The 12,227-nt window shown below is 40.3% G+C and overlaps 6 protein-coding genes across 6 annotated transcripts; 3 read left to right on the plus strand and 3 right to left on the minus strand. All coding sequences in view use genetic code 12, as the record gives it.

Annotated features, from left to right (window-relative positions):
- Positions 1 to 1,013: 1,013 nt before the first annotated feature.
- On the minus strand, positions 1,014 to 2,358 carry RJT20DRAFT_62519 (phosphoglycerate mutase family protein). The gene has a single exon (XM_064920999.1). The coding sequence runs from the start codon at positions 2,237 to 2,239 to the stop codon at positions 1,292 to 1,294; it is 948 nt and encodes a 315-aa protein (XP_064771787.1). The 5' UTR covers positions 2,240 to 2,358; the 3' UTR covers positions 1,014 to 1,291.
- Positions 2,359 to 2,776: 418 nt separating this feature from the next.
- Positions 2,777 to 4,377, plus strand: RJT20DRAFT_62507 (uncharacterized protein). The gene has a single exon (XM_064920995.1). It carries the CDS (start codon positions 2,888 to 2,890, stop codon positions 4,274 to 4,276), a length of 1,389 nt encoding a protein of 462 aa, XP_064771788.1. The 5' UTR covers positions 2,777 to 2,887; the 3' UTR covers positions 4,277 to 4,377.
- RJT20DRAFT_62516 (uncharacterized protein) lies at positions 4,377 to 5,398 on the plus strand. Its single transcript, XM_064920998.1, has one exon. It carries the CDS (start codon positions 4,478 to 4,480, stop codon positions 5,348 to 5,350), a length of 873 nt encoding a protein of 290 aa, XP_064771789.1. The 5' UTR covers positions 4,377 to 4,477; the 3' UTR covers positions 5,351 to 5,398.
- Positions 5,399 to 6,277, minus strand: RJT20DRAFT_62509 (uncharacterized protein). The gene has a single exon (XM_064920996.1). The coding sequence runs from the start codon at positions 5,903 to 5,905 to the stop codon at positions 5,447 to 5,449; it is 459 nt and encodes a 152-aa protein (XP_064771790.1). The 5' UTR covers positions 5,906 to 6,277; the 3' UTR covers positions 5,399 to 5,446.
- RJT20DRAFT_62510 (FAD-binding oxidoreductase) lies at positions 6,278 to 8,574 on the minus strand. Its single transcript, XM_064920997.1, has one exon. It carries the CDS (start codon positions 8,420 to 8,422, stop codon positions 6,650 to 6,652), a length of 1,773 nt encoding a protein of 590 aa, XP_064771791.1. The 5' UTR covers positions 8,423 to 8,574; the 3' UTR covers positions 6,278 to 6,649.
- A 1,304-nt stretch (positions 8,575 to 9,878) lies between these two features.
- On the plus strand, positions 9,879 to 11,891 carry RJT20DRAFT_131072 (uncharacterized protein). Its single transcript, XM_064917924.1, has one exon. It carries the CDS (start codon positions 10,120 to 10,122, stop codon positions 11,692 to 11,694), a length of 1,575 nt encoding a protein of 524 aa, XP_064771792.1. The 5' UTR covers positions 9,879 to 10,119; the 3' UTR covers positions 11,695 to 11,891.
- Positions 11,892 to 12,227: the final 336 nt, after the last annotated feature.

Below are 12,227 nucleotides of genomic sequence, written 5' to 3' on the forward strand. Positions count from 1 at the left end.
GAGTAATTAGGTTCGTAAACAAGGACTTTAAACATATGACTATATTTTCCCGCTAAAAGAATACCGAGGCTGGTGGCAGCGAAACATAGGCAGATTGTGTGTGTTTCCGTTCGCGCTAGGGTTTCTGTAAAACGTAATTCAGGCACTGACCAACTTTTAGTGTGAGATTTTAGCAGTGCGAGGAGGTTGGTTGAGTGAAATGCTGGTCGCTTAAACAAAAGTGCAACATCAAGTAATCCCAACAAGAGTCATCAAAACATAACACCACCGAATGACATCAATATACGGATGGATTTTCAGCTACCATTGGCCCGCCGAACATTCAGTACGAAACTCTAACTGGTTCTACTAGGCCCAGTTCATACTGGATTTTACCACAATCGTGCTCAAACTTACCGCGGTTTCAGGGGAAAGACAATCACCGTCGTAGAGAACGACAAAAAAGATGATTACACCGAAATGAGTTCTGCGGTACAGCTGGTGAAACACTCTGCGATAGGATTATTTTTCGAGTTATTTTCTTGGTGAACTACTATTATTGAGTATGTGTTCGTTATCACATTGTTGTAGAGTTGAATGCTTGCCGTGTCTGCAGATTGGTGCCCAGAGTACTCCGTCGTTGTAGAGATACGAGATATACTACATAAAATCCTTGTCCCTTTGTTAAGGCTTTTCAATTTAACAACTGAGAACCAGAAAACTCATCATAGGACAAACTTAACATGGGCCATTTAAAGCGAGCAGGTCTAGACCCCAACAAAAAATAAAAATATTTTTTGTCGCAGGGAGTCCTAACTCATGCGCATTATGCATCTATTACCGACCTTCATTAGAGTTTCAGCCTCTTACCAATGATGTCATACTACTGATATTACGAGTATTTTGGTGCAAATTATTGACAGAAACGACAAATTCCAACGTTGATTAGGACGTTAAGGGTATACAAACAAACTATCAAATTATCACATTAGGCCACTGTTCCTCCTTTCACACGAATCTCATTTCATATTTCATGTTCATAATTCAAAGCTAAATTAAGGATGATTTGCCATTTAATTAAAAATAGCGTCATTTAACACGGCTATTCTCTCAGACTATCATTGTCCCGATTTTCTTGTGACACATTGTGTCGTTTATTTCACTAAGCCGCACCGTGCTGGCTTTTTTGACTTCTACCTAATTTTGGGGCAAGTCGTGTAATATACCACAAAGTGCACTATCAAATTGACACATTATGTCTCTTACTATTTTTAGAGTATATGCTTTTGGCAACCAAGTGAAACTCAAGGGGTTAAAAGGCAGTGGGTTTCTGGCAATAATCAGGTAATTTGCCCCAAGGCTTAGACAAGTTGAATTGCTTTCCACGTTTCGAGTAATCGACCTTAATGACAACAGGGATCATTTGGCCCGTCTTCAACTCCCATTTGCGATGCCCTATAACGTTCAAGATAGACTTGATGAGTCCTGAATGCGAAACCACACTTATGACCATATTAGAATCGTGTACAAATATGTCTGATAAAAGTTGTGCAGCTCTGTAGTTACGATGCTGAGTCAGCTCATGAAGGTCTGCCTCCCAGAGCTCATCCTCTTCTGTGAACCCTGGCTCAAATGTAGCGAAGGGGTAGTAAGCCTCGATATATTTTTTACTGTGTCTTTGACTTTCAGTGCCAATTCCGTAGGTCTCCCTAGCATACTCCTTTACAACCGGTCTATCTGATGTAATGGAAGGCCAAGTCAAGTTCCAAGTTTGGAGAGTTCTTCTTAGAGGACTAACGTAGTAAGAATGGGGAAGTGGCATATTACGATGTTCTATTTCCCGAGCAATGGAATTAGACAAACTTGTAATTTGGTCAATACCTGTTGGGGTTAACTGAGCATCATACCATTCCATTTCGCCATTTCCCTTAACAAGCTGCCAGTGACATGTCCAATTAGACACAAGATCAGGTGCGATATTATGATATCCTTCTCCGTGTCTCTGCAATAAGAAGAGCTTGTATTGCTTATGGTGGAATTGGCGGTTTAAGTCCGTCAATTCCTCTAAAACTTCGGGCCAACTGTAATTTGGATTGAGTCCGATATCATCCAACACATTGAAGTCAGTGTCATTGGTCTCAGGGTCATTCTGTTTGAAATAACGGTTCAATGATTTGAACTTGGGTGAACGTTGAACTGTTAAGATTTGTTGCGTGAAGCAATTTCCCAAGGCTAGCAAATACAAATACGCGATTAACATGGTTTACTCTGGCTATGAAAGAGATTCGCTGTTCAGTTCTGCTCAGGATTCTCGTACCTAAAAACTTGATCCCACCAATGCCCTATATAAGAAGATATAGCTATGGTATTATGGGTTCTTAGTCATTTGGCGACGCTTGCTTTGGTGTCATGTCATCGAAACAACAGTGGTAATACACGTGCTTGCAAAAATTTCTACTAGTAACCACTATAAGAATCGCATAACCACCCCATACTTATCTACTCGTAACCTGTATTGTTAAGATTCCTCTCGACGCCTAGCACTTCGGCCATCGTAATCAAGTTTCTTAAACTACTCCAACTAATGCCAGCACCAATTAACACAATAATAACAAACCCCATCATCTCGTCCTCATCTTCACTTCTTATGCATGGAACCATCTCTTCCCAATTGGGAACTTCATTTTGGAACCTTTTTTCTCTCCGTCGTTTCGGAACGCTCTCCGACGTTCCACTCTTTAGACACAACCATCGACGGATGGTAATGCCGACGCGTCTCACTATATGCCATTATGGAAAATAATTTAACAACCGAGATGCCGACGATGGATAGATGATTTTGGGTGCAAACTACAACTGAGATTCAAATACGTAGACGTAGAAAATTGAAGTGTTCAGTTCTGGTTCAATGTCTAAAATCTATAATGATTCCAACATCTTCTGCCCGACATCAACTACAGCAAATATCCACGAAGCGAGCTCCATAGAATTCAATCAGATCTACCATTTGTCTATTCTCCATTACTGTCCAACATGCCAGGCTCCGAAGTCTCTGGAGCAGTGTAGCTTCAACCTTGAGAGTAAGTTCTGCTCCAATTGCTTGGCCGACCATACAGATAGCAGATCCGGATATTGCACGAAGAATTGCTTTATCTGCCCTCGATGCAATGTGATACTCACAATAACGATTTCTGACCATGGCCTGGGCAAGTCGTTCAAGTTCAGATGCCCATACTGTCCATTCCAATTCCAAAGCGGGATCAATGAGAAGCCCAAGTCATTGCATGCCATTGTGAAGTTTGAAAGGAAGGAGAATCCCGATTTGCATTACCAGTTGTTTAGAACTATTCAATCCAGCCTATCTGAAAGAAAAGATTATTACCATGATAAACTGGATTTAAGTGAAAGAATGGAGAAAACCCTTCAACTTGGATCGAAACATCATCATGACATTGAAAAAGACCCATTCACTATAGACTCAAATAGAGATGGTATTTCAGATATACAAAGTTTAACAAGAAATCCACTTCTCGACAATAACTCAATTCACCCTAATCAACCATACCAAGAACCGAAGTTTCCCATAGTACATCCACTAACTTCCAAGTTCTCCAGAAAGTGTTTGGCTTGTAATACTCAGCTATTGGTTCCGGCAGTGAACAAGGAAGCGCCCACTATCAACAAGTTCATAATCAAGTTCAATGCAATTGAATACATGCCCACATTGAAGTTCGCTCCAATTGAAGATCTAACCCTTCAATTCGATAATCAAAGACAGCTCCTTTTAAACTTCATAAATCCGTTGAGCTCGAAGATGGCAGTGACTATTGCAGCGCCTCCAATTCTACTGTCTAGATTTGTAAAACCGTCCTGTCGTCACATTGTCAACGTAACTTTACCAGTTTCCAAGTTTGTTCTTGGGGCCCTTACATCTAAAAATGTTATGAATGGCATACCGACGTCTTTGTTGACATCTGAAACAGCAGCATCAAGAGCAGAATTGGTACGCAGAGTTGGTGAAGCTCAATATGCTGAGCAAACTGAGGATTTACAGAAGTTGGTTCAAAAAGGATCCAACTGGTACACTATTCCGATTTCCGTCTGTGTAGAGAAAAATACACAAGAAGAGTCGTTACCATTAGAAGACTCTTCCGTGACATATGATATTCAAATCCCATTGTATATTACTGTGGGATCGGATTTGCCAGACTCATTAAAGTCTGTTTCCAACAGGGAACGTCTACTGTTCGGATATTGGAACGTCGTCAAATTGGAAGGTATCAAGTTCCATGGCTAATAAAGATTCTATGAGAGAAGAGGGAAGATTATCACTTATCAGTCCAAATTATAAGTAAATATAAGCAGCGGCTAAACTACCTGGCGTCAAGTTTGGCTCAAAGTATAAATTGTGGGAAACTTTTGATTTGAGCATCCTCAATTAACTTTCACTCTTTAATAGGAAATCGGTTGAAGCCAACTATCTCCATGGTAATTGAAGATGAATAGCTTTCGGTTTCCCCATCTTGTGAATCGCTTTGAAGCAGAATCATTGGAAAGACCCGATACAAATCACTCAATGAGTGCTGTTCCACCTTGCTTTCTGAACGCTATTTCGAATCCATTGATCATTCAACCGCCCAGTTTAGATATTGGTGAGCCGGTAATGCAGCATATTCCCAGTGAAATACCAAGGAAACGGTGGAGGGACTCATTTTCGATGAAACGGCTAGCCAAGAGCTTGTCAAACATACACTGTCTTCATCATAGAAAACAAGGTGGTAGATATGATCAAGTCAAGCAGTTAATCCTTGGCGGCAATGGCCACAGATGTTATACAATATACGATAACAGTTGTTCACCTAACCATTCCCGAATCAACAATGCTGCCACCCGTTTGTTGTCTCCTGTCCCTTCTCTCTCTGCTGCTTCTCGAAATAGAATCCGACAAGAAAGACAAGCAGAGTTGGGCCCACGAAACAGAAGAGAAAATATCACAAGAGCTCACCAACTAAGAAGGAGTCGCCGAATAGTCCGTCAACTACGTCTAGACCAATTGAGGCTACTGCATGTTCGTTCGAGAATACAACAACTGGAGTTTCCATTCTGGCTTACCGTAGCCAAAATCATCTTGATCGCCTTAGTGTCAGCTACCCACCAATACCAACGGCGAGAGGATCAAGACCATCATCGGTTTGTCCGTGGACGGAATAGTAACATGAATTACGACCACATCGATGTGGAGTGGGCATTAGAATACGTCCGTCTGGCCATATTTGACAGAGTTAACGAGGTGTATTTCCGTTTGTATTGGGGTTATTTGGAGCCAAGGAGCAACATGGTGAAGTTTGTCACGACTTACAGGACATTGTAGGCTACGTTATGGCTTGAACTCATTATGTCATTAATATCATTATATAGCTTGAAATATCATACTATGTCTGTATAAGCAATAGGTGCCACAATATCATCAAAAATCAAGGATGAGTAATCCAGCAACTTTAGAAAGATGTCTCGAATCAAGGGTATCATTGGCTGTAGGAACGTCAGGCTTTAATTGTCTCTGTGTATTGGAATCCTGCAAGTCGTCGGGGTCAATATCCTCGATTTCGTCGTCATCTACGACAGCATCGTCCTCTTCAATTTCATCTCCACCACCATCTACATCACCAGCGTTTGTCTGATTGTTATTGCTTACTACGTTATCAATTCCATCTACTTTCGAAAGGGAATCACCTTCTAGAATCCGCTCCTCGTTGGCCCTTATTATCGCTTCGTTAATGAACAATCGTATGTACTCCGAAGATAACTTTAATGTGCTGAGTGTAATACGCGTATCTCCATTCACGTCTTTAAATGCTACCTCTTTGAATAACCTAGCGATCGTAGTGATCGGAATTCCTGTAAGCGAGTTTTCCTCGGTAGTCATTTTTCAAAATATACCAACCTTCAGAGTATTGTTCACTATTTTTCTACAGATCTTCTATCGTAAAAATATCATAAAAGGAGTTATGGTAACCATAATTATTCACTCTTCGTATTTGGTGATACTATAGCAAATATACATCCTGCATGTTATTTCAAATTTTTAGTGAGGCAGAATTTGACGTGTGTTTCAACCATGTTTAGAAATGTTTCAAGATGTTTCAGGAAGATGTATTTTTTCTATGAAGGAACCTCCCATTAGAGGATCCCGTTTGGGCAGCAGTTGCTTGTGTGGTTGGTGGGGGGGATTGGATGGAGGAGATATGATAGAGTCATAGTGATTAGAATGGTTCATGGGATATGTCGAAGTAGTGTTTTAACTGGATTTCTGGCTGCAAAATGAAAATTGAAATGTGGTTACCAACGGATTGTTTACTATGAAAGCGTTTGTGAAACTTTATAGAGTAATTTCTAGAAAATGTAGAGAAATGAGTGATAGCTTTGTATATACAAAATGATGAAGCAGTTGATAAGTTTAAGCTATTGCTTTATTGCTACTTTTTAGCATTATTATCATTGCTGTCACAATAAGAAGCTCTTTTTGATATCTCCGATATCTTCGTTCAAATTTTTAGAGTCACGAGATTGTAATTGGAATATTATGACATTAAATAGATTATATGAATTTTTCCTCTTTTGATTTCTCCTTTTAAAGAGAAGACCTAATGACGGCTTCTCCCAGCCCCTGCTAGTGGCCTTTTTCATTGGGGTCGATCTTGAATACTTTATCCGGATTTAAGATTCTCAATGGATCCAATGCTAACTTGATCTTTCTCATAACTGCAATTGGAAGCTCACCAACTTCCTCAACTAAGAAGTCACGCTTTCCAAAGCCAATTCCATGTTCTCCGGTACAAGTACCGTCCAATCTAATGGCTCTTTGAACCATGTTATTCACCACCTTTTCGGCTGTGTCCCTTTCTGATGGAAGATACAAGATGAACGAATGGGCATTTCCATCTCCAATATGAGCTACCAAACTGTTCTTTAAACCGTGGTTGTCAATGTCAGCCTTAGTCTCCTTCAAGAACTGTGGTAAGTTGGATATTGGAACTGCTGCGTCCGTTGTCCAAAGGAGCATCTCGTCATTGATTTCCTTGCCTCTGTTGATGGTCGACCACAAAGCCACCTTTCTGGCTGACCACAATTCAGTCTTTTCGTCGTCATTTGAGGCAAACTGAAAATCTAGATTCTTATTGTTTCCCACTATGCCCTTAATCTGCTGAATTAACGAATTTACTACCTGCTGGTTCGAGCCACCAACTTTCAAAAATAACGTTGGAGATACCTGCCATTTCTTTGTTGTCTCACCGGAGATATTAATCACTTGCATCATTTTATCGTCCAATAACTCAATTGCGTTTAGTTCCATACCTTTCAAGAGGATTTCGTTTACAGAATTTGCTGCATCTTCAATCGTGTTAAAGGGAACAACAATGACAGACTCGATGACCGGTTTCACGTGTAATTTAAGTGTAGCTTCAGTGATGATTCCTAGCGTTCCTTCACTTCCAATAAATAAGGAATTCAAATTGTATCCAGCGCTGGATTTTCTGGGTCTTTGTTTGGTTTTTATGACTGTTCCATCTGCTAATACGACGGTCAAATTGAGAACATTCTTGTATGTCTCTCCATATCTACTAGCATTGGTTCCTGATGCATTGTTGGCACATATTCCACTGATTGTAGCTCCTGGTCCTGGATCAGATGAAAACAAGAGATTATACTCTTCTAAGTAATCTGCAAGTTCTTCCCAGCCCACGCCACCTTGGACTGTGATGTCCAAGTCAGTTTTGTCTAATTTCACGATCTGATTCATGTTCGAGATGTCAATGGTAATACCTCCTCTCGTAGGAATGAAATGACCTTCCAATGACGACCGACCACTCGTTGGAACAACAGGAATTCTGTATTTGTGACAAACTTTCATGATTTCGGAAACCTCCTGGGTCAGTCGAGGATACACAACATAGAGTGGTCTTTCTTCAGGCAATGCATGATGCGAATTAAAATATGTGTCTGAATGTGAATCCAACTCTTCCTTGGTGTTATTCACACATAACGAATCATCGTAAGCCGTACCCTTCGGTGTGTTCTTTTTGAAGATTTCTCTGATCTCCGTCAAGCCCTGTTCCACTTTCTCTCTAGAAGCATAAACGGGAGATTCTAAGTCGCTCAATGGCAAGGTTGACAAAGTCGATATCGATGTCAAATATGATGAAAAGTCGGCCACTATTGGATCTGGGGTAGCTTCCTGGGGTTGCTGGGACCCCGGGGAAAATGCAAATTTGTAGGTTAAAGCTCCAACCAAAGAGCCTCCAAGAAAAGCAAATATAGAATTAGCTCCCTTTGCATTAGCAGAACTGGAACTACTGGCGTACCGCTTTTGCAATGGCAGAATTAACGATACTTGTCTTCTGATGCCTGCTCTCGATGCCCTTAGAAAAGTCCGTGAAAGCATGATTAATATGTGAAAAATTGAGTTTTTATGTAAAATTTTTGTACTTAAAAGTAGTCTATAAGGATTATATTATGCTACAGGACTACTTACCTACACCAACACAAAAAATGACAACCCCGCTGATATATATAGTTATAAATAAATATATACCAGTTACATTCATAGTCAACGGAAGTACAACGGAGCATGACATCCACTGCGCATGCAGAAATATTCCGTCCCCGGAGAATACAATATTTTCTCGGTAGCATGATTTTCCGGTGGGAGGGTCATTGCAGTAATTAGCGAGAGCGGTGAGGGTGTAATGTGGGGTGTTGTGGGTGAGGAAGGGTTGCAGGTGAGGGAAGGATGTAATGGAGTGTTGTGGGTGAGGAAAAGGCTGCAACGGAGTATTGTGGGGTGTTGGGTATTTCTAGGGAGAAGGACTAAGGAAGATAATGAAGAGAGTAAAAGGAGGATAATAAAGTCAACAACGATGAAAAAATTATATCTCTGAATTTAATTGTCGTATTGTGTATTGTTTTGATCTGTGTGTATACTTAGACTTTTGCAATGAATATTAAGCAGTCACTGTTGCTGGTACTGTTTCTGTAACAGTCACAGTTACATGCTTAAAATGCACAGTGAAATCAGAATTACCCACAGCTGCTCACTAAACCATCCATCACAGCGGAAAAAAAGTCAGAAAGATAAGGAAAGATAATGCACCCTGGCGAGAACTTTCACCACGACAAGTCAACAGGCTGGCGGGACGCTACCGAGAATGGCGTGAGGTCGCAAGCAGAGAACTGCGTATGATGACAGTATTCGCCATGCAGAAGAATCGTGACACACGGGAGATACAAGTATTTTTTTTACGAGGATCGGTTTGTTATTTTAGATTTTATTTTAGATTTTTGCAGTATATTTTGCTGCTAGAGAGATCGTCGTATTAGTATTTGTACATTGCTTATTTGCTACTATCTCTCTGCTATCAGCAGTAGGAGGCATAAAACCGGTGCCGTTTCTGATAAAATCTTTACGCTGCAAAATCCGCTGGGTGCAGAGAAAAACGACATTTTAACAACCAGCCTGTGGTATTCAATCATAATGGTGGTAGAGTTGGCTATTAAACAAGAAGAATAACTGCAGCATTTTCAACAATAGGAACAACAGGAGGTTTCAACAATAGGAACAACAGGAGGTTTCAACAATAGGAACAACAGGAGGTTTCAACAATAGGAACAACAGGAGGTTTCAACAATAGGAACAACAGGAGGTTTCAACAATAAGAACAACTTCAACTACAACAGCAGCTACATCTTCACCAACAGCATCACCAAGTGCGGGCTTCAACAATATTTCTCCATAAAGTATGGAAAGTTCATCTCCCTATTGTGTTTCCAATAGCAGTAACAGTTCTACTTGATCCTCTTCTTAAAACTTCTACATTCCAAGCCTATTATTACACCTCCCCTTATTATAACACCTCCTTATTATAAAACCTCCTTATTATAAAACCTCCTTATTATAAAACCTCCTTATTATTACACCTCTCCACTATAGCCACCTCCCTCTGAGCGTCCCCATTGAAACGACATTTGTACCAAAAATGTCGCACTACCAAAACGGATATTTCAACTTTCAGAAAACAGTTAAGCTTCAATTGTCTTTCTTCATCACTCTTTTCTCCTTCGTTACTACCTTTAATATATATAATGGAAGAGACGACGACGCAAAAGGATTCAGTTCCCTCGTCTTCGGTGATTAATGAACTACACAGCGATTCTGCTGTTGCTCTGACGCCTTCAACTGACGTGATTCATCAAGAATCAAGTACGTTGAAAGACGAAGGCGAAATCAATACCAGCAGCGGTATCGATGAGAAAAACGAATCGAGGGCAAATGAATCCAAACCCACGCCCACAGCGAAACTCACTCAACAGGAAATCATATTGAAAAGGTTAAAGGATATTCCTCTAGAGCAATTGAAAGAAATAATCACTAATCAAATAGACCTCGAAATCAGATTAAAGCACCAGGAATTGAGATTAACGGAGGCAGAGTTGAGTAAAATAGAATCCCAGATGATCCTACTTAGGAAATTCTTTGAAATACCAAACGAAGTGAAAATCGATGGTGAGCCAAACGAATTCACAGTTAAATACTTCAGCATATTAAAAGATTCATTGACATCCACTTACAGCAGCCTAAAGAATCAGCCTATCGAAAGCATAGACGGTTATAATGCCTCAGCGTATGGCCTATTCAAACCAGATTACTTGGGAGACCGTCTGGACCCATTCAGTGGTCTCAATAATTTAAATTGCCCACCGCCATTAGGGAGTGGCCATTCGTATAGAACAAGATCTACCACTTCATCATTAAGACCCACAACAACTGCTACAAGTCCAGCAAATGCGGCAGCAAACTTCACGGCCGCCAAGCTCAACAATCAAAATTTGGGCTGTTTATACCGTAGAACTGACGGTATCATAGTTAAACTCACATGTCCAGATTGTCAGAGGAGCAACTTCTCTTCAGCTCAAGGGTTTTTGAACCATAGTAGAATTGCCCATGCCAAGGAGTATACTTCTCAAGATGCCGCAGCTCTCAAATGTGGTGAAATAATACCTGAAATCAAACAGGATCCAGAAGGAGAAAGTAGTATCTTAAGATTAAAGGAAAAGGGCATAGACCCAAACAAAAACTTAAATGTGAACGAGATCTACTTCAACGGGTTGAGTAATTCTTTAAACACTGTACATAATTCAGTTCCAATGGCAGTCAATAGAAAGGGAAGCACAACGGCACAAGCAACGGAAGGGACTCCCAGTGAGTATGACACAGCGAGGTCAACCAGCATAGAGTCTCTGACCAAATCGAACTCTCCTGAGTTAATACCGCCTCAGCATATTAAATCTCCTGAGGAAAGCGAGCTTTTGAAGAAGTTGATAAAGGAAGGTAAAATGAAGAAGGAGGAATACGAGCAGCTAGTAGATGATACTAGAAAGCCGATTACTAATGCTCATTTGTTTGCAGACGAGGTGGAAGAGGATGATGAGATAGCAAGCACTGTTGCTTCGGCTGCTGCGTCGACTGTAGCTCAAGACGTCAGGACGAAACTTAAAAGACGTAAGTCTCGTGGGGGTATTAATATTACAATCACTCGAGGTGACAGTGGACTAGAGATTGAAGACGGTGATGAGGATGATGAAGATGAAGATGGGAAGGAAGGTGAGAAAGATGATGGGGATGCATCCAAGGATGCAAAAAGAAGGCGTAAAAGCTAGGGAAATACATAGAGCTCGGAATAATGTATATTAGGTAAAGTTCATTTATGAAAATCTGTAGAAACGCTTATTAAATTCATTCTTTGGTGTCGGTGATGAAATTAATTAGTTATACAAATATATAATCTACATATATATATTTCACATATATATATAATCTACAGTATATGTGCACTTAATGACAAAAGCACCTAAAGCGGTGATACAATTGAAGACTTCTATTTTACACGACAATGGCTGTTTCTTCTTGTGAAGCTCTGGAATTCTAAAGAAGCCGAAAATAATATATATCTATGTCGCTCCTATGACTCCTGCTTTTTTACCACGGCATCCTTGCAACCTCAAACAAACACCACTTGCAAGATTTTTCGCAGCAATTTAATTTTTAGTGGACTCCTCTAACAGTAACTGACATAGACTCTGTTCTTTGTTCTTCGTTATTGTATTTTCGTATAGTTGTTACCTCTTTTAGATGCTAGTAGGCAGGCATCAAGATGTCAAGATATACCATCAAATTAAAAACTACTTTAATT

The sequence above is a fragment of the Scheffersomyces xylosifermentans genome (genome assembly GCF_036884685.1).
Source record: "Scheffersomyces xylosifermentans strain CBS 12540 chromosome Unknown RJT20scaffold_8, whole genome shotgun sequence".
NCBI classification, from domain to species: domain Eukaryota; kingdom Fungi; phylum Ascomycota; class Pichiomycetes; order Serinales; family Debaryomycetaceae; genus Scheffersomyces; species Scheffersomyces xylosifermentans.